General features: G+C 33.1%; 2 protein-coding genes across 2 annotated transcripts; one reads left to right on the top strand and one right to left on the bottom strand.

Annotated features, from left to right (window-relative positions):
• Window positions 1-4,458: 4,458 nt before the first annotated feature.
• LOC132755159 (placenta-specific gene 8 protein-like) lies at window positions 4,459-11,707 on the bottom strand. The gene is made up of 4 exons (XM_060745965.1): window positions 11,465-11,707; window positions 8,893-9,093; window positions 7,109-7,245; window positions 4,459-4,714 (listed from the first exon to the last, which is right to left on the bottom strand). The coding sequence occupies exons 1-4, from the start codon at window positions 11,469-11,471 to the stop codon at window positions 4,622-4,624; spliced, it is 438 nt and encodes a 145-aa protein (XP_060601948.1). The 5' UTR covers window positions 11,472-11,707; the 3' UTR covers window positions 4,459-4,621.
• Window positions 11,708-14,858: 3,151 nt separating this feature from the next.
• Window positions 14,859-17,939, top strand: LOC132755157 (uncharacterized). The gene is made up of 3 exons (XM_060745964.1): window positions 14,859-15,158; window positions 16,036-16,209; window positions 17,811-17,939. Exons 1-3 carry the CDS (start codon window positions 15,093-15,095, stop codon window positions 17,925-17,927), a joined length of 357 nt encoding a protein of 118 aa, XP_060601947.1. The 5' UTR covers window positions 14,859-15,092; the 3' UTR covers window positions 17,928-17,939.
• The last annotated feature ends 1,409 nt before the right edge of the window (window positions 17,940-19,348 follow it).

The raw sequence follows: 19,348 nt of genomic DNA, 5'->3' as shown, positions 1-19,348 counted from the left end.
GAATTTGTTCAATGCAATACAATAAAGATGAATATTGACAAGTAAGTCCGAGTAGCGTAGTGGTTAGAGCGTACAAGATACAGTGTAACTTCTGAAATCCGGAACTTCTGAAATCCGGAAACTTCTAAAAACCGAACATTTTTGTCGGTCCCGATTTTTTCCCTTCTATTTTCTATTAATATAATACTTCTGAATTCCGGAACTTCTAAATTCTGAATTCCGGACGATATTAATCTCCCTATCGATTGTTCAATTGCAACTACTCGGCCCTTTCCGTCAGTCTTCGGATAAGGACCTCGAACACAATAGTATGAATACACAGAACGGATGCGGTATTTCGGTCTAACCTACGCTAAGAAACTAAACATGTAAACGATTAGTAATTTGATGCTGGGAGTTCTTGACATGTTTATTTCCAATATATGTAGTAAAAGTCGACCTAATATAAGTGAATTCATAGGTACAAAAGCAAACAATACAGTATTCATATATTTATTATTATGGCTGTAGAACCGAAAGTACAAAAAACAAACCTGTTGACATTTAGTCGGATTTGTTTAAAATTGAACATCAGTGGGCATGTTTAAATAACAAATTGTTGTCAGACATATTTTCAAGTATAAGAGTACCGGAACAGACATTAGATGTCAAATATATACATTCGTTTTACATTGTCTCTGTTTCTGTTTACATCTGAAACCACGTGGTAGAACTACTTTTAATCTGTATTGTTTCCGAGGTTATTATAGACAATAGCCGAGGCAGTTCCGAATGTCGATTGTTTACTAATTAGCGGTGATTGTGTAATTTGACACGCGTTAAAATCACAAACTGTGAAATGGTATGTTTGAAGTGATGCGGTTAATCAAAGTAATTTACGGCGGTCAGTTAATTTGAAGTGTTTATTAGCGGATTAAATAATAATTAATTGGACAATGTATGCACCAAACGTCTTAAGGATTTTATTGCATTTGATGTGATAATTAATTAACTAGCATCGGACGATATGTAAGTTTATGCAATTAACAACATTTCTACAAACTGATAGAAATTCAAAAGCATTTGCAGCGAAGATAAAAATGTACTTGCATTCACATCTTTATCTTGCTTAAAAGATATTACAGTAATGGTCACATCTTCCTTGACATTTAGTGATATTAGGTGGCATAGTCTTGTCCACATTATCATAAACCTCTGAATTCCGGAAACCTCTGAAATCCGAACTTTTTGACAAGTCCCATGGGTGTTCGGTTTTCGGAAGTTACACTGTACCTTATCACATCATATGTGCTCGCAATAAAATAGATGATTTAAATTGTAAGCCATTGTGTCATATCATAGGAACTCGTGAACGGGACCGCAGATTGCTGCGCATATTTGCGATTAACGTAACGGTTTTTAAAAATGTTTCTGCTACATCTAAATATATTTTGTATTATCCAAGTATACGACCTCAAAAAATATATTATCAATTGAACAGTTTTTGTTATTTTCAAAAGTGGTCAAATTTTTCGGTTTTATAAAAAAGACAAGGAGTGACGTCCGTCATCTGCCTCAATGTTCGGCATGAGTTTTCTCCCTTTGACTACATTTTTTTCAGAATTTTGTTCCCGTTGTCAACTATCAGGTATCGTCTGGCTATAAATCATGGTTTATTATCGCCGTTCCTGGACAGCGATAAATACAATTGACAAGATTTAAACAGGTCTACCTGTACACCGCCTGCCTTTAGCCAATCAAAGTGAATAATTCAATATCATATGATAAGAAAATGGATGTAAAAAAACTTTAATGAGGGATTTTTAAATAGACTCGCCCAATCGCCATGTTTTGTCGGGTTACTTATTCGTAAAACAGAAAAATACTTTTATCAATGTGAGAACTCAGTACCAGTCTTTAGTCTCTTGCCGGATAAACACAGCAAATTGCAATAATTTTTTCTACATGCCATTTTTGATAATAGAATCTTAATAAAGTCTTAATAACAGTATATTTTGTTTTCTTTCAAAAACTGGCACTTAAAGAAATGCTTTTTCCAGGCGAGTTTAATACTATGGTTGTTTTATTGCATCATTATACCTATGATATAGCAGGTCAGTTATAGTCCGTTTCAGAAAAAAAATCGCAAAACAGTCGACGGAGTATAGAACATAAATTCCATTTAAAGAATGTTCACAGACATCATTTTTAATGTGTAGCAAGTAACTGTTGTTAAAAATTACGCAAGTAGCTTATTATTTTTGCCGATTGATGCACTGATTAAGTAGCGCATGTAGTCTAACTAATTGAACTACGCGTTTAGTTAGTGTGATATTTTTGTTATTGGCAATATCTCCTACATTCTGACCCAGAACAAAAAAAATATTAGAATATAACTGAGCAAGTCTAGAACGGAATGGTAGAGTAAATCAAGTTTTGTTGGCTTTATGCGATGACCACACGAAATAAAGGTATTTGGCAAGAAATGAAATATTATTTCTATAGTCATGGCTGAACGGCGATTCCAAGCATTTTTGGAAATGCTAATACTTGTTGTGTACACGTGTTGACATGTATAGGCGGCATAATAACGGGCGTATTCGTGTGGGCGTATTCGTGTTTTGATTTTTTAACATGGAGAAAACAGACACTTTAGTAATATGGTCCAACTGTGAAAAAAGGAATATTTAAACATGATCCATAGATAAATATTTTAGGCACTCAATCTGGTATTCATTATTAGGAAATGTGAAAGTTTTACATGTATTGAGTGGCATAAAGATAGTATGAATCAGTCAACAGTTATTTGCCTTTCGTTGACAATAAGGAAGTAAATCCGCATAAAAGAGTGCCTGTGTTTAATGCCAGATATAAATGAATAATTGAATAAAAGAGATAGAAATGGGACATTTTCTGACATAATTCATTTCAAATAGTTGTAAAATACCAATTTTGATTCAGATTTTATGTAAGTAAGTATTTTTTAGTGTTTTTCCTACATGACAGAATTCACATGGTTCCGGCCGATTCCTGAAAACTGTCAGACTGATGTATTTTGCACTGAAATGCTGTGAAAAAAATTCTGCATGACCCCTAGTTTGCTATAGCTGGAATTATTTATCTTAGATGATACTATAAGTACAAGTGACTTTGATTTGATTGAAGAGTTAGTAAAATTGCCACAGGGTTTAATGTTTATAGAACATACATGTATAGTGAAATTAATTCAGGTCTGAGGCCAGTACTAGAAAAATTAAAACAAAAATCAAGCATATCGAGGGGGTAACTTATGCCGAACGTTGCGGTAAATGGCGGATGTCACTCCTTTTTTTTTTCAATATACCGTAAATTTGACTGATCTTTAAAATGAGATTATATAATTAATGACCACCCACTCGCATAATATGAAAAGATATTCAAAGGTCGGACAAACACTATGAAAAGCCGGTTAGGATTCGGATTTATGCGCCGCATTATACTGTCCTGTTCCAGAGTTCCTATGGTGTCATGCGTAAGACAAAATATCAATTGAATTGTTTTAAACTTGAGATGTGAAATTTATATGCATGACAAAAACACAAGGTAAAAAATATATTATTTTATAAAATGTAATGCTGGGAGTTGAACCAGCACCATTATAGTTGAAATACCAGCTCACAACGACTACACTACAAAGTATATCTTGCAAAGAATATGATCAAAACGTATAATTATACTATCCATACACACATAACTTACAATTTCGAAGTGTACTGATCCATGATATATTTACAACGGTTACGAAATAATGAGCAATGCTAAAAAAGACTTTAAGTTACTGTCCCACATAAAACGGGTCTTAAAACATCAACATATTTTACAGGCATTAAATATGCATAGAAGTCTTTGAATTTTTCATGATGTAACTGTGACAGAGCGGTTGTTATGTTTTACTTGACATATATGTATATATCCCTTTTATCTCATCCGTTAACTTGTAGTGAGAAGTAGAAAATAGCCATGATATATTGTGCAGCAATCGATTGCAGGGGGGGGGGGCACACCAAGCGCAAAATTAAATTGTTCTACTCGCAACCAACTGATCTATTTGCAACTTATCAACGAATGCGTTTATAATTTAAGTCAATATTTACAAAATAAAATTATTGTTATTATTGTGTACATAAATTAAATACAATATTAACTATACAATTTTGTTCTGATTATAGAACATGTTGTATTCTAATTGTCAAGAGCAAATAACACTTTGTCTTGTTTTAGTTTAATACAACGTATATTTATAGATTTCCTGTCCCGAAACATTATCTTTTGCACCAGTGTTAAATATTAGTATACTTTGCCCTTAGATAGAATGATACAAATGCATGCATATTAAAACCATTTGTTCAGCTGTCTATGTAAATAAATATAAAAACATATTAAAAATGACATATTTTACAAACGTACGAATAAAGTCTATTACAACAATTTAAAACGCTATACTAGTTTATGTTTTTTTTATTTCACAATTATTCCATTCATTACCATTTAAATATTAATACAAAAGACATACATGTACACATAAAATTATGAAATATTATACAACGCTATAAGCGGCTCAAATTATAAAAACGTTATAATTCACATTATTTTATATATTTGTTTAAAGCCCCACGTCGTCCAACTCTCTAGACATCTGACAAATTGCGCAGGGTTCACATAACAAAGTTGTTAGAAAATCTTCAACAATGGAACCCTGCAAAGATATTAATTTTAAACATATTTATTTAAGCTAGATTGTGAAACAAGTTCTTGCAACTTACATTAATCACTTTTGTGCCCGCTTCCTGGTACCGACCAGTACTGGTGGAATATGAAGAAACATTGTTTCACCAGGTTTGGGCTCGAACCCATGATCCTGTGTTAAGAGACAGACACTTTAACCACCAGGCCCCACCGCTTCCCTTGAAAAGATATTGAATATAAAGATATGTGTCACTTATTCGATGCATGCGCCTCTATGTTTTAAAATAAACAAAGAACGAATAAGTTATACCAATTATTTTCACCTTTCGATAACTCAGTTTTCATAAAATTGAGTGTGACAAGTTTTTGCATTTTATAAAGATCCAATATAAAACAGAGTTGGTTAAAATCTGTATATAACGTGAAAGTGAGCTTATATTTTGGATAGTTTAGTATTTTTGTTAGAAATTTAATGCAACGGGCCTATATCGTTTGATTTCTACAATACAAAGTCAAATGTTTTGTACTTAAGGACGAAATTTTAAATATGCACTCTTCAGTGACAGTCACTTCATAAAGAACGGACACAAAGTTCGGCAAATATACATTTTTTGGACGTAAGCATTAGTTACTTTAGTATGTAATAATTTTATGATAGACGTCATTAAAATTAAAAACATTTTTTTTTAAATCTGTTAACTATGTAAAGCTTTTAAAATGGCATTTACTTTATTTGATGAATTAAATTGTTGTAAGGGATATACTTATATCTAAAATTGAAATGTCTTGAATTTGTATCACAACAACAACTACTGTACACAATATCGAAATGTTACGCATTTAAATATAGTTAGGTATGTTTTAAAGGTTTATCATTTTGACGGTATCCCTTTTTTATCGCATGGCTTTGAACTACTTACCCATTGTATAGTCTGATTTTATTGACCTGTCAATTATGAATTCATTATAGGACTCATTGAAATATTCGATCCCACTTCGGTTTGGTCCGTGTAGTTTACGAGAATTAATGTGGAGTATACTAGTTATGGATTGAAAGTCACGCCAGCTTAATGTGAAGGTTTTCGTTAATTCACAATAGGACAGTCGGTAAAGAGAATGCCTGATAATTGAGAGGTCTGTGGTTCGATCCTCACTGTTGCCATTGTTTTAGTATTCTTTCTTTATTTTTGCAGTATATTTTAATGAAAGAGATTTGTAGTGTGTTTTACGGCATTGAAAAGACATTTATTGATTTTAATCCGTTTTAATTTTAAACATGAATTCTTTAAAAAAAACTTGTTATTTGAAAATAGTATATACATAAGAAATTAAGTAAAACATAATAAAAAAATGAACAACATAAAATAATCATATATAGATTCAATAATGTATTAATAAGAAAAAAACATGGACCAACGCGGCCTCGAACATAAAGCACGTGTGGCACTTAGATTAAAAACTCGTGATTTACCCTATTGCGCTATAACGCTGAGTACACTTAGTTTACAGATACAAATTAAATTAAAGTCCATCGTACAGCGTACATCTCACGGAACTTACCGAATATCTAGCGAAGATTAATATAATATGTGCATCGACCGTGTAATCAGTATGTAATTGACAGGTTAATAAAACCAAACAATACTCGGTACACTTCAATGAGCATTTGAAAACTCTATTGATATATAGCAGTAATGACTTTTCATTTATTCATATAGGAAAAAACTCCACTGCTATATAGCTGTTGGTTTTTTTTCGCACCTTGTATATGAAATTTTCTCTCATTTAATCAAAAGGTACATCCGCTGAATGAATTATTTCCACTGAAAAAAGCCCTTTAATCTTGAATCAATATTGGTAACAGGTAACAATCCGCCTCTGACATTGGATGTCTTTTGTATATCTTTTCCTTTTTGCGGCAGCGAAAACAACTTGAACAAACTGCCTTATCATAAATAACTGTAATGAAGCTTACGATTTATTTATTTATTTCTATTACAACAATGAAAACATAATGCCATTGCGATAAAACAGTTATATATATTATAGTATATGAAACTCGTTAGTTAAGGGGAATAAAACACTCGGCATGTTTCTGCAAAAAATTATCTCTGCCTAACGGCCTTGCCATTTTTTAGCAGAAACATGCCTTGATGTCGCCCCAGCCAGTGTTTTATCCTCGTAACTAACTCGGTTTATATACTATAACTATTACAAATAAAACCATTAGAAATTGCAGATTTTGAGATAGTTCCAGATTGGGGAAATTATGCTCTATGACATAGCAATACTGTCGTAAATGTCATTTAAAGGCACGCCTACTGCGCTCAGGACTTAAGCCCGCCAAAACATGATCGTCTGATGAAAACATATGAAATGAATCAAAAGTTTTACAAAGTCTAACCTTAATTCCAAATAACGTTCTAACTTTCACCCTCAATGCAAATGTTGCACAAGGTAGGAATCCCATAAATGGCGTCTCCCCTAGACGTATTGCTGCCATATATTTGTGATAACACCAACAGCAGTACAAACTGCATTCTGAAATATTAAATGTAATTGTAGGAGTAATCGTGTTCTCGCTCCGCGACCCCGCCAAGCGAAAAGTCGAGAATTGACGAGTTTAAATGGCGGGGGCGCGGAGCAAAAAGTCACTAATTCGCGAGGCGCGGGCGAAATTTAAGAAATTAAACTTCGCCCGCGAAATTTAAGAAATGAAACGGCGGGTTACGAGCGAAAACACACTTATAAGCGGAGGCGTGGGACGAAATTTAATGAATAAAACTTTGCCCGCGCCCTTGCTTATAAGCGTGCTGTCGCCCCGCGACCTCTCCAAGGGAAAAGTCGAGAAAAAACATGTTCAAATGTCGAGGCGCTAAGCAAAAACACGCACATTAGCGAATACGCGTGGCGAAGTTTAAGAAATAAATGGGTGGTGACACCTGGTCTTACATAATTAAACCCTACAATAATTATATAAGTAAAATTTAACACTTTTTTGCATAAGAGATTTGAGAGATACATAAATGGTGTTAAAAAGAAAGTAAAATGGGATAAAAAAGAAAACAAAGTTGCCCGTTTGGAGGTTTGAACCCAATCCCCTCAGTTTCAATGCAGTGGACAGTGATTCTAGCCTATTCAAATACTCTTAAAAGTTGAGGTTATGCATTAGGAGTGATCTACATTCAGTCGGCACCGCCTTGCTCATCATTTTACCAGTAAGATGACAACTGTGTCACAGCGACTGGCTTGGTCGAAAATATGTCCTTAATGTTAAAACATCGACTTTTATTTCCGCACTCTGAATGGGGGGATTTAAACTTTTTACTCATCGTGCGCCTGTGTCTGCATGTGTGCGTCTGTCCGTCCTGGAATCTATAGTGTTTCTCCATGAATGATTACGGTCATGAAATTTTACATGAACGATGGTCAGCATTATTTTATTGTGCACCTGGGGTTTCGCTTGTCGATTCGAACAGTCATGCCAGAGTTATTGCCCTTGACTCAAATCAGAAATTGTCAACTTGTGTCGCGTGTAGCTGTAACAGTTTTTTTAACTAAGGACATGGACATTGAACTTAACATGAATGTAGTTGTTGCTGACACACATGTGACGTATATGTTTATATTTTAATTTGTTTGCATTTTGGTAAGTCATTTTTATGCGCATATTGGTAAGTGAGAAACACGTTAAGGTAAGCATAGAACAACTCAATTCAACCGAATGTTCCTTTTCGGGTGGAAGGTGTGCCATTTTCGACCGAATAATGTCACACGTGTTACAAATTCGAACCGAGTGTCACACGTGTGACATGTATACAGTCCATGATATATAAGGCCCACACGGCGCAATCTGGTATTTTCTTATATCTCCGTGTAAATGTTGCTTGATTCAGTACTATATATGACAGTTAAATTCATTTCGTAATTAAAAACACATTTTAGTTTACTTTATGCCAATAATATAACGCTTATAAGAATATATGGAATAATGATAAAAAACGACTTATTTCGCTAGAAAAAATATAATTGAGTGAAAAGATATCAAAAGTTGAAACAGTTTTTTTTATAATACCAAATGCGGCAATTTGAGTTCAAACTCAATCACTAGGAAAATAAAAGAGAACTACTTAAGGAATAGCATAAAACACATTTATAGATGGGATAAATTGTTATATGTTATCATACTTGTTGAATTACCCTCCTCACAAGAATACAGTTTTGTTTTCCAGTCTCTTTCACTTAATGTGTCATCAAAAGACGCCGGTGTTACCATTCGACCTTGAGCTTTACTGTTTGACCTTTCTGTCTTAGGTTGAGCTGTCACAGGGATTTCATCACTGGCTGTAAAAGAACCACCTGTCATCACAACTGTTTCGTCATTTTGAGCTGAAACGATCATTTGCGGCATATTAATATTTTTTCTGGCCAACCTCCACAAGCCTCTTTAAATAAAGGGACTGAGTTTATTTTTACATACTAACACTGGAAATATTTTTCCGAGTTTTAAAAACCATTTGATGTGAGTCCATACCAATACATGTAACGTGCGTTCAATGTTGTAGATCATTCCTTTCTTCCGAATGGAGCTCGTTTAAGTTTGCTGTGTTTTGAATACATTACTTTTTAATGAATTCTTTTTTTTTTCGGTGTTATCATTTATTGTTGAAAACATGTTTTAACAGTTTTTCATTGATTTATTTTAAAGCTAGGTAGTGGAAGTCTCCCGGCCCCTTTTCTTTTTAGCTCCGTAGTTTAGAATAATATCATTTTTCTAGGAATTTCGTCTGTATTATCTTCATAGTATGTTATGAAGTACGAGTTTCGTCAATGCAAACTTGTAATCGAATCATAGTAAGCTTTTGCAGGTTTGCTTGCTCTTAATAATAAAACAAATTTATTAAAATTCGTTTGTAAAATTTTGTTAATTTCAGGTGGGCCATTTAATAAATAAAAAAATACAAAAATTTTATTCCTATTTTCCCAATTTAGGGTTTAAAGAGGTAAATTAATATACTTAAATTCGTTCTTGGTTTTAAAGGGTGGGCATCAACGGGAAACCCAAAAAAAATTTAAACAAAAGCAAAAAGTGGGGGTTTTTTTAACAATTTTTTAGTATTTTTTAAACCCTTTTAAATCTTTTTGAGTGCGCGAAACATAAAATATTCACATCATCTAAACCTCAAGTTATATACTTCTTCCAAAACATCTGTTACGTAATCAGTATCAAAATAATCAGTCTGATTCAGAAAACACCCTTTTATCTTTAATATAAACTATAGATGTTATCTATATAAGTATATACAGTGTCTGACTTTATTTAACCATTAACTGTCTTAAGAAATGACGTAAGAAGACAGTTATCTTTATATTAAAATATAATAGAATTTGTATTTCAAAGTCATTTCTACACGAAAACTATAAAACATAGTTCGTTTCCTGCCAAGAATTTATATTTCGCTGAGTCATACATATGTTGTTTATATCTTCATCACTGGCAGTATATACTTAAAACACAGAGAGCTTCACCAGCCTTTAGGCTTATCAGTAAATCTTCAATGAACAAACTGAATTGTTTCCTATTTAAATCATTAATCGAGTAAACAAAAAGTGGGGTAACTTGATTATTAGTTTAAGGAACATGTTCTTCAATTTATAAATCAACTAGTACAACCAGAATAATAAATAATACAGTCAGGCATGTCTTCTAAGACTCCTGTTGGATTTGACTCCATCTCAAAATTGTTCAAATGCACTTGAGAGTTTACTTCTTGATTTAGGAAAATCCTGGTTTTTACATAATGAATTGTAGAGAAAATGAGATGAGAAGGTAAAATATAGTAAGGAAAAACACCAATGTTCGGAGACTTTTTACTGAATTGCGTTTGAATTTAATATCTTATGATCTATTATATTGTTGTAAAGCCAGACGACCGATGAAGACATATCTGTAATATTAACTGTAATGCAATGTTTTGCCTTTAAAAAAAACTACAATGTTATGCATTAAGGTTACTGTGTTATAATAATGATGTTTGAAAAAAAAGTATTTAAATTCAATTTGACGTGTTCAAACGGACGCAAAACTCACTCTGCTGCCCATAAAACCAGAGTGTTAAAATACATTTTAGCGTACTGATATATGTGATACATGTACACATAGGTGCCGGAACGGACCACTGGTTTTGTAATAAGGCATTACAAATCATTCACTTAACCGGCGGAAAATAGTAGCGACGTGTTTCCGCTAGCGATAACAAATTAAATGATAGCTTTCTCTCACAGTGATATTTCTCAGAATTAATGACGAATGAAACATGAAGGATATTGAATGACAAGCGTTGGTGGTAAAACGGCCCTAACATCAACAGGAATATTTCATCATAGAGAGGGAAATTGCACGCGCGTCTGCTAAACATATTAATGCAGGAAAAACACCACTGATGTTTTACAAGCGGAACTATTTAGACAAGTGTATCAGGATACATTTTAATGTATAAAAAAAGAATTTGTGTACACATTTTGATAAACGTCTGAGATAAAAAAGGCTACTCGTTGTTTTCTTTCGACGATTAATTACTGTTCCTGTACATGTAGATCTTTCTTGTTAAAACCTACATTTTCTTTATGTTTTTCTTCTTTTAAAGGTAGAAATACATTAAATGCAAATGATGAATACTGAATGACTGGCTTAAGTTTAGAGGAAGTGTTACCATTTGAAACACAGATTTTATCATAAAGCATAAATTGACAAAATTACCTGCCATGATCTTGTCTTGAAATAGTTGTAAAGTCCTCAATTCACGTACAATGGAATGGTGCAGAGAAACAAGGTTATCGCCGAGTATGATGTAAAGAAATACAAAAAGTCCGACATACAAATTCCGGTCTTATCCTTCAGTTCGCATCGTATTTTATATCCTCTGAAATATAAACACTACGTCTTTAGAATATATGGTTAACTATACGATATCAATTTATGCTAGATGTAGAAGAAAAAATGAAAAGAATACACACGCGTTTTTGTCCTATAATCCAGTGCAAGTGTACACAAAAGAGAAGAGAAAAAAGAAATTTCTATCCGCACATTTCGCACGTGTTAAGAATGGGAGAGTTATACGGGCCAGTTATATGCGCTGGTAAGTCAAACGCTTACAGGTAATCATATCGTATCAGACGCTCGCCAGAACATTCCAGGCAAAGAGGCCTTTGAACTAATCATTTTATATCTGTTTTATTTCATCTCTTACGAGCGTTCTTACAAAATTTCGGCTGCTTGCAAGCCGAACGCAATCGTCATATTTCACTAGAATAACTACATGTTACATGTAAATTTTTCTCGGAAAGTACAAGCCATTGTAAAGACAATATTACATGAAACACACATTGTTAAGCTGTTTACATTAATAAATGTATGATTTATTGCGTATTCTTATAATTATAAAAAAAAATGTTTGCATTTGTTTAAACTCAATGCACAATCATGTAGCTAATTTTAAAACCAGGAGATACTAAAAGTTTTGTGTTTTCGAGATAATATTTTTTTCGAGAAAAATATATCATTAAATCACGAATTTTAAAGTAGAACTGACAGATCTATACAAGCATCTATTTTGTATTCTATGTCAAAATATTACGTAATAAATAAATATCTTATTAGTGAAATATCTCTACTTTTAACAGTAATATAATTTATATTATACCGTGATGGGATACCGAGCCATAAAGAACCACAAGCGGTTGATACGTTTGGGCGTTTAGACCAAAAATTAATCTTTATCAAGCTGTCTTGACAAAATCATCCGTCATATTTCTGCAAAATAGAAATTACTTAATGAAAAGCGAACAACAGTGCAGACCAAACTGATGTGGGTGGGGTTTTTTGGGGTTTTTTTTGCACTGGTCGCATGGGCAGAATGAGTTTCCGTCAGCAAGCATATTTTTTGTAAAGTATTCACTTTTGAATCTCAATATAAAGGGAAAGGGTTTTAGAAATAATTAAGTGTATTTTGATATGAAATGTTTAAACAATATTAAACATCCCAATAATCAATTTTCCCTGAATTGAAGAGTTACTTATACTATATCAGGAAGTGCTCCAATCTAAAATATACAAAGAGTATACTTACTGAGAATGAAACTAGTTCAAACATACATATAATATATGTCTTTAATACATATGTTCAAATAATGCCTCATCATCAAGTAGAAATTTCCGAAATATGCTTAGACACGGCAATCACAAATGTTGCTTCTATTTGCTCATACATGTATGCAGTTATCATATTGTATAAAGTTGGTTCTAATAGTGTGCATTATATTTTATCAGAAATAGTACATTTGTACAATGTATGTTTATATTTCATTCAGGTGAATTATGACAAACAATAAATTAATGTTAAATGTCGATTATGTACAAAACTGCTGATCTTTTTGTATCTCTATGCATGTATTCATTTCATGTATATTAAATTGTTGCTTATTTGTCAATATGTTATCCTCATGGATGTAAGACATTCTGGAATTAACATAAATAAAATCATATAAAAGCATTTGATAACGCCGAGTAGTGACCGGATCCCAGAAGTCAGCGGCGTAATCCCTTGACATAAAACGCGGTTTAGGGCCGTTTAAACTGTTGAAATGAAATGATATAAAAGAAGAAAAATTTCTACCAGTTTGGTCATTCTGATATTGAGTGTCAACAATTTTCATTTATTAGTATATTTATTCACGGTAATAAAATAAAAAAGAGTGACATATTTTAGAACAGGGAAACTTAAATTCACCGTATTACAACAAAGCATTTTGTTTAAAAGAAATAGTTATAAAGTGGATAAAGCTATAAATGATCTCAAAATATTGAACAATATTTTATGTAAAGCAACGCATAACAAATAGAACAAATGTAACCAATATTCGATTTTCTTGATCATTACTATGCAGCGAAATATTTACTTTTATCTAGTTTTAAGTGCAGCCGTCAAATTATTTGTAATCTAATATGTATCTTATTTCGTATAACTCATTTTCTGCACAATTTTGATACAATAGTAACGCTTGTTTCAAATGCAAATATATTTCAAAAATCACTGACCAGGAATTGAGATTATTTCTATTACTTCAAGCCAACCAACGTTTTTAAGTTTTAAAGGGGGAAACAGGCAAAATTTTCGTTGCTTCATTTTGAATTTTTCATTCGTTATTCTGTAAATGTTCTCAAAATAAATACACATGAACAAATCTTTTCTCATTATAAAGTATCAAATGATGGTTTTCTAACCTGACCCACGTGGGTCAGGTTAGAGCGTTAAGATTTCACAGTCAACTTAAGAAACGTTAAAGAACATCTCAAATGAATGACTTGAACTTGTTTCAATCATACAATATCCACAATATCTGTTTGTTCAAGCCACAAAATGTGTTTTAAAACTACTCGGTGATTGCCGGCTTCTAACTTTCGTTCAATATAATATATGGATAAATTTACGCTTCAAACCCAAAATATAAAGAATAAATACAAATTTTCATGCTTGGATTAAAAAATGTCATTTTAGCGTGATTTGAGATCATAAGATCATTTTGATATTTTTGTCATTAATTCATGGTGGCTGATTTGTGCCATTCGTGTTTTCGCCCCGCGACCCCACCTAGCGAAAAGTCGAAAATTAACAAGTTAAAACGGCGGGGTCGTGGGACGAAAACTTCGCCCCGCGCCCTCGCTAATAAGCGTGTTTTTGTCCCGCGAACCTGCAATTTTATTTCTTAAATCTCGCTTCGCGCCCATGCAAGACGAAGTTTTATTTATTTAAGTTCGCCCGCGCCCTCGCTAATTTGCATGTTTTCGCTCCGCGCTCCCGCCATTTTAACTTGTTCATTTTTGACTTTTGGTTTAGCGGGGTCGCGGGTCGAAAACTCGAATGACACAAATCAGCCACCACATTAATTGGCCTGATTATCCCTTTAACATGATATTTGTAATCTGTCACACATAACATAATCCAGGCACATTATTTTATGTGATATATCAGCTTCATCTCCGCTGTGGTCAGGTCTGGTGCTACTGTTCGGACATTATATTTTGGACAACATTAGTAAAGTGTGATCCGCAGGCAATTTTCTGTTCATGTCAAGTTTAGTTTTAATTGTAAATTTGTTAAAGATAAAATCAGATGTTTCTTTAATGCGTCCGTTATCTGGGTCTGCATCAAATACTATCTTTCACACTTACCTGACCACCACCATGTCCTCAAGGCTTTGAATGAATATATCCGAAACAATCCGAACATATCTAGTCAGAGGTTGACTGCATTACATCTTAATAAGGACTCACTGTTGTTTTAAAGAAGGAAAAAACAAACAAAAAAGCAACAACTTTAAGTATTAGCATGGATTTCCGAGTATTACAATCGTTTACTTTCATCGGATTACTTAACTGCATTTTAGCGTCTAAGGTAAGTTTATATACTCTCTTGATGATATATTATACATTGTATATATGAAAATATGATCAACAATAGTTTATTTTCCTTGTCAACGGGATCAGAAGACAGGCAGTGTTTATTGTAAATAATTAAAGATATTTTTTGCTTAAATTTGATTCAATTGTTACATTTTTCTTTGTAAAAATAAAATAAACATGTTTTGACTTCACATAAAGTAAATAAGTTATGTTTAAATTTATACACACTATAGGTGGCCATAATATGACTATATATAGTGTCATTACAAAAACTGGCAGTTTTTGTAGTTCTTTTTTTAAACGAAAAGACCCACTTTACATAGCCTGTAAAATGGAAAGCAGTTACATACATGTAGTTTATTTATTCTTTTATTGAAATAAGACATAATTATAAAGTATGAATTTGATTGATTTCAATAAATTTGTGATTAAAATATTTTACTCAAGGATGAGCAAAGTATATCAGCAGCGCTTATATCTTTAGATAAAAAATAAAAAATAAGCACTAGCATTTCTATATCAGTGAAAACCAATGTCCTTTTCTGATAGCTAGTATATAATGCTCCGATATATTGCTCAAAGCTTAAAGAAAATATTAAGAAAAATATTCCATTTTTTGTCATTTTTAGCAAATCGCTGATAGAATGATTATATTTTATCGAAGATATTAAGTAATAAAGGGACATACAAATTATACTTTAGACAAAAACAGAATCAGAAAGAATACATAGTTTGAAGAAGAAAAATCGTTTACAAAAAGGCTACCTCTATATAAAATATAACTTGTGTTATATATAATTATATATTATATAAAGATTACTTACGTTATTCTTCCTGCTATGTGCATTAAGATGTCATATCTTATTCAGGTTTATGAGTGGCAGAATAATTGGGGTTCAGGCTTGTCGACTAAGGAGTTTGCTCAAATTCATGAACTTGACAAAACTATTACCCACTATGCAACAGATGAAAGCGCCTCGGCAAAAAGTTCCCCGGCTGTCAGCCTTTATGATCTTAACACGCGAGAAGATGATTTTAAAAAGGTACGTAAAATTATAGAAAATATTTTTCATTTGTTTCTGTCTTTGATTTTCTTGGATTTTAAGTAACATCGACACTGTCAAGATCATATAAAGGCTTCCAATGTTTTCTTTCTGAACTATGACCTCACTATCACTTTCGTGCATTATTTTAGGCATGCTGAAAAAAGGGCTTACCAGATATAATGTTAAATGCATGTCATTTGGATACGTCATTATACGTAGCATGACGTTGACGAAAATATAATAACATGTAAACCACTGCTTAAAATATTACCTAAAATGATTCCCCCGATTCCTAAAATCATTTAGATTTGACAAGCAAGCCGCCAAACATGATCATATAGAAAATATTTAAAAATGTGGCTTCCAAGATTTACTTCTGAACCAAGGCATCACGTTCCCTTTCGTGCATTATTTTAGGCATGTGGGAAAAATGTCTTACCAGGTAGAATGTTATAGGCCAGTTGGTAACGTCATTATATGTAGCATGACGTTGACGAAAATATAATTACATGTATACCACTACTTAAAATATTACCTAAAATGATTCCCCGATTCCTAATCAAGCAAGCCGCCAAAACATGGACATACATGTATAGAAAATATTCAATAATGTGGCTGATTTGTGCCATGTCGTATTTTCGGAGCAAAAATACAAGTTTGCACAAATCAGCCACCAAACAAATATGAGAGTTTACATCATTAAGGACACCGCCGTTCATGATACGTGTTCCTCCAAAATCTGATCATTTAATACAGTGTTATTAATAGCTATGAAAATTACAGGGAGTTAGGATAAATACATTTGGGAACGCGGGGGTTGAAGGGTAATAGAAGGGATTAGAAGAACAAACTTACAGAAATGGTGAAATATATTTACAATTTAAACAAAGGAACCACTACACAAAACATTTACACGATTACAAGACAGTCAATGTTTCTTGTCGTATCTCGTTTTCTTTCTTTTTTACAAAGTTCCCCAAAAAGGCATATTTATAGAGAGTGTTTCGATAACAAATATGCATGTTTAAATACGGTATTACATTCAACAGCGTATTATACTGTACACTTCTTAATATATTCATTCTAATAGAAACGGTACAGTTTGAAAAGTTTCGACGTAGTTAACTTATAGCAATGCAGTAAAGAGTTATTCTCTCACATCTCACAACTCGAATACTAATTAAAAATTACACGAAGACGTCTTAATTCGGCCGTCCAGTTTGCTCAGCAGATAGAGCGTTTTCCAGGCTGTGAATCGAGCGACTCGGGTTCGATTCCCGGACGGTGCATGACACATTCTTTGTGATTGAGCATAAAATCCGTTCTACGCTCATTCGCACTGTACCTCTGTTCTGGCTTGTACAGAAGTAATCAGTTCCCTGCGAAAGTGAAGGCAACTGGTACTGGTAAACTTATTGACAGCCTGTCCAGGGATGAGGCGGTGGTTAAACTGCGTTTGGTTAATTCAGAGTGGCTTACTACCAATACCACCGCAACCATGTCTTGATTCATCACCATTTACAGTACATGTTGTATTATTTTTAACATAAAAATATGAAGAGTCTTTTTTGTTGCATTATTTTTGTTTAATCTTTCAGGGAATAGTTGCTATTAGACCACTTGTGGCAAAAGGCAGTCAAGTCTGTTTCATTTCACAAGTGGTAAAATACTGGCCTGGAACCGAAAAAGCTGTAACTAACCGGCATGGGGTATGATATTGTGTGCTTATATTATTCAATTTAAGTTTGATACGTACATTATAAAGTAAACACTAAACTATTATTCGCTTTAAGTTTGATAAGTAAATTGTGTAGTAAACACTCCAAAAAATATTTTAGAATGTTTTTAGCCTACTTCAAGAGTTTTAATCGATCATTGGCGTCGTGATAAGACATCTGTTTTAATTGGTTTGAAAAGGTTTCAGGTAGTTTTAAGAATCGACCTTTAAGAACCGGCTGCCGTTACAGATTGGAATATCTAGCTCAATGGTTAGTGTATACGGGGTTTACCGAATTTTCGCTATAAAAAGTTAGCCGAGGGCTAAAAATATTCCCGTCTGTACCGACATACGGTGTTTGAATCTTTTTTGCATATTATCACCGTGTATATCCAGTAACGCAGGAATGTGTAAATAACGCAGGAATTGTGTTAAAGTAAGGCATAATTGTGCAATTTATTGGCTAAAAACGAGCACCGCGATAAGTAAATGTATCAATATTTTGTCTTGATAAGACACCTTTTTTTATTGGTTTGAAAAGGTTTCAGGCAGTTTTAAGAATCGACCTATAAGAACCGGCTGCCGGTACAGACTGGAATATCTAGCTCGATGGTAAGTGTATACGGGGTTTACCGAGTTTCCGCTAAACAGTTAGCCGAGAGCTAAAGATATTCCCGCCTGTACCGACAAACGGTGTTTGAATTTTTTTCTTGTATATTATCACCTAGTATATCAAGTAACGCAGGAATGTGTAAATAACGCAGGAATTGTGCTAAAGTAACGCATTATTGTGCAATTTATTGGCTAAAACGAGCACCGCGATAAGTAAATGTATCAATATTTTTTGTGCACCAAATGAGAAGAAATGAAGCGCATACAGTTGCTAAGACATTTTACTTTGAACCTCATTAAAATATTTCCATGAAAATGTTTATTTTTCATTCGTATATGTGTATGTATAAATACAATAACGTATATATTACTTTATGATTTTTTTTATATTCCGTTTACCTGAAATACTTTCCAATCTATTCGTGTCATGTTACACAGAATTTAGCAGATAAAACGTAATTGAGACCTTTTTTACGAGGTAACGCTGAATGAAGCACTGAAGTATCGGCGGTTATCTACGAAAGACCGGTGGGGACATTTCAACTTCATAAATTCCTGATTTCATCTTCGTGAATTCACGATTTCAACTTCACGAAATTACGATTTCAACTTCAAAGTGAAATCGTGTATTCACGAAGTTAAATTCGTGAAGTTGAAATTGTGAATTCGTCAAGTGTTGAAGTCGTGAATTCATGAACTTGAAATCGTTGAATTCGTGAAGGTGAAATCGTGAACTCATGAAGCCGAAATCATGAATCCCGTATGTTGAAAACATGAATTCGCGAAATTAAAATTGTGAAAAGAAAA

Source organism: Ruditapes philippinarum, unplaced genomic scaffold (assembly GCF_026571515.1).
Source record: "Ruditapes philippinarum isolate M1 unplaced genomic scaffold, ASM2657151v2 ctg2780_1_1_1_1, whole genome shotgun sequence".
Taxonomy (NCBI): domain Eukaryota; kingdom Metazoa; phylum Mollusca; class Bivalvia; order Venerida; family Veneridae; genus Ruditapes; species Ruditapes philippinarum.
Note: the sequence above shows the minus strand (reverse complement) of the source record. Positions and strands in the feature narration are given on the sequence as shown.

Excerpts from the sequence above, each read along its gene's own strand:
- LOC132755159 (XM_060745965.1), bottom strand. Across the intron at positions 7,246-8,892 it reads TGAGGAGGGTAATTCAACAA|AATGCAGTTTGTACTGCTGT; the intron begins GTATGATAACAT and ends TTAATATTTCAG. Across the intron at positions 4,715-7,108 it reads GAACGTTATTTGGAATTAAG|GGTTCCATTGTTGAAGATTT; the intron begins GTTAGACTTTGT and ends ATATCTTTGCAG.
- LOC132755157 (XM_060745964.1), top strand. The coding sequence starts at position 15,093 with ATGGATTTCCGAGTATTACAATCGTTTACTTTCATCGGATTACTTAAC. Across the intron at positions 15,159-16,035 it reads ACTGCATTTTAGCGTCTAAG|GTTTATGAGTGGCAGAATAA; the intron begins GTAAGTTTATAT and ends TATCTTATTCAG. Across the intron at positions 16,210-17,810 it reads GAGAAGATGATTTTAAAAAG|GGAATAGTTGCTATTAGACC; the intron begins GTACGTAAAATT and ends TTAATCTTTCAG.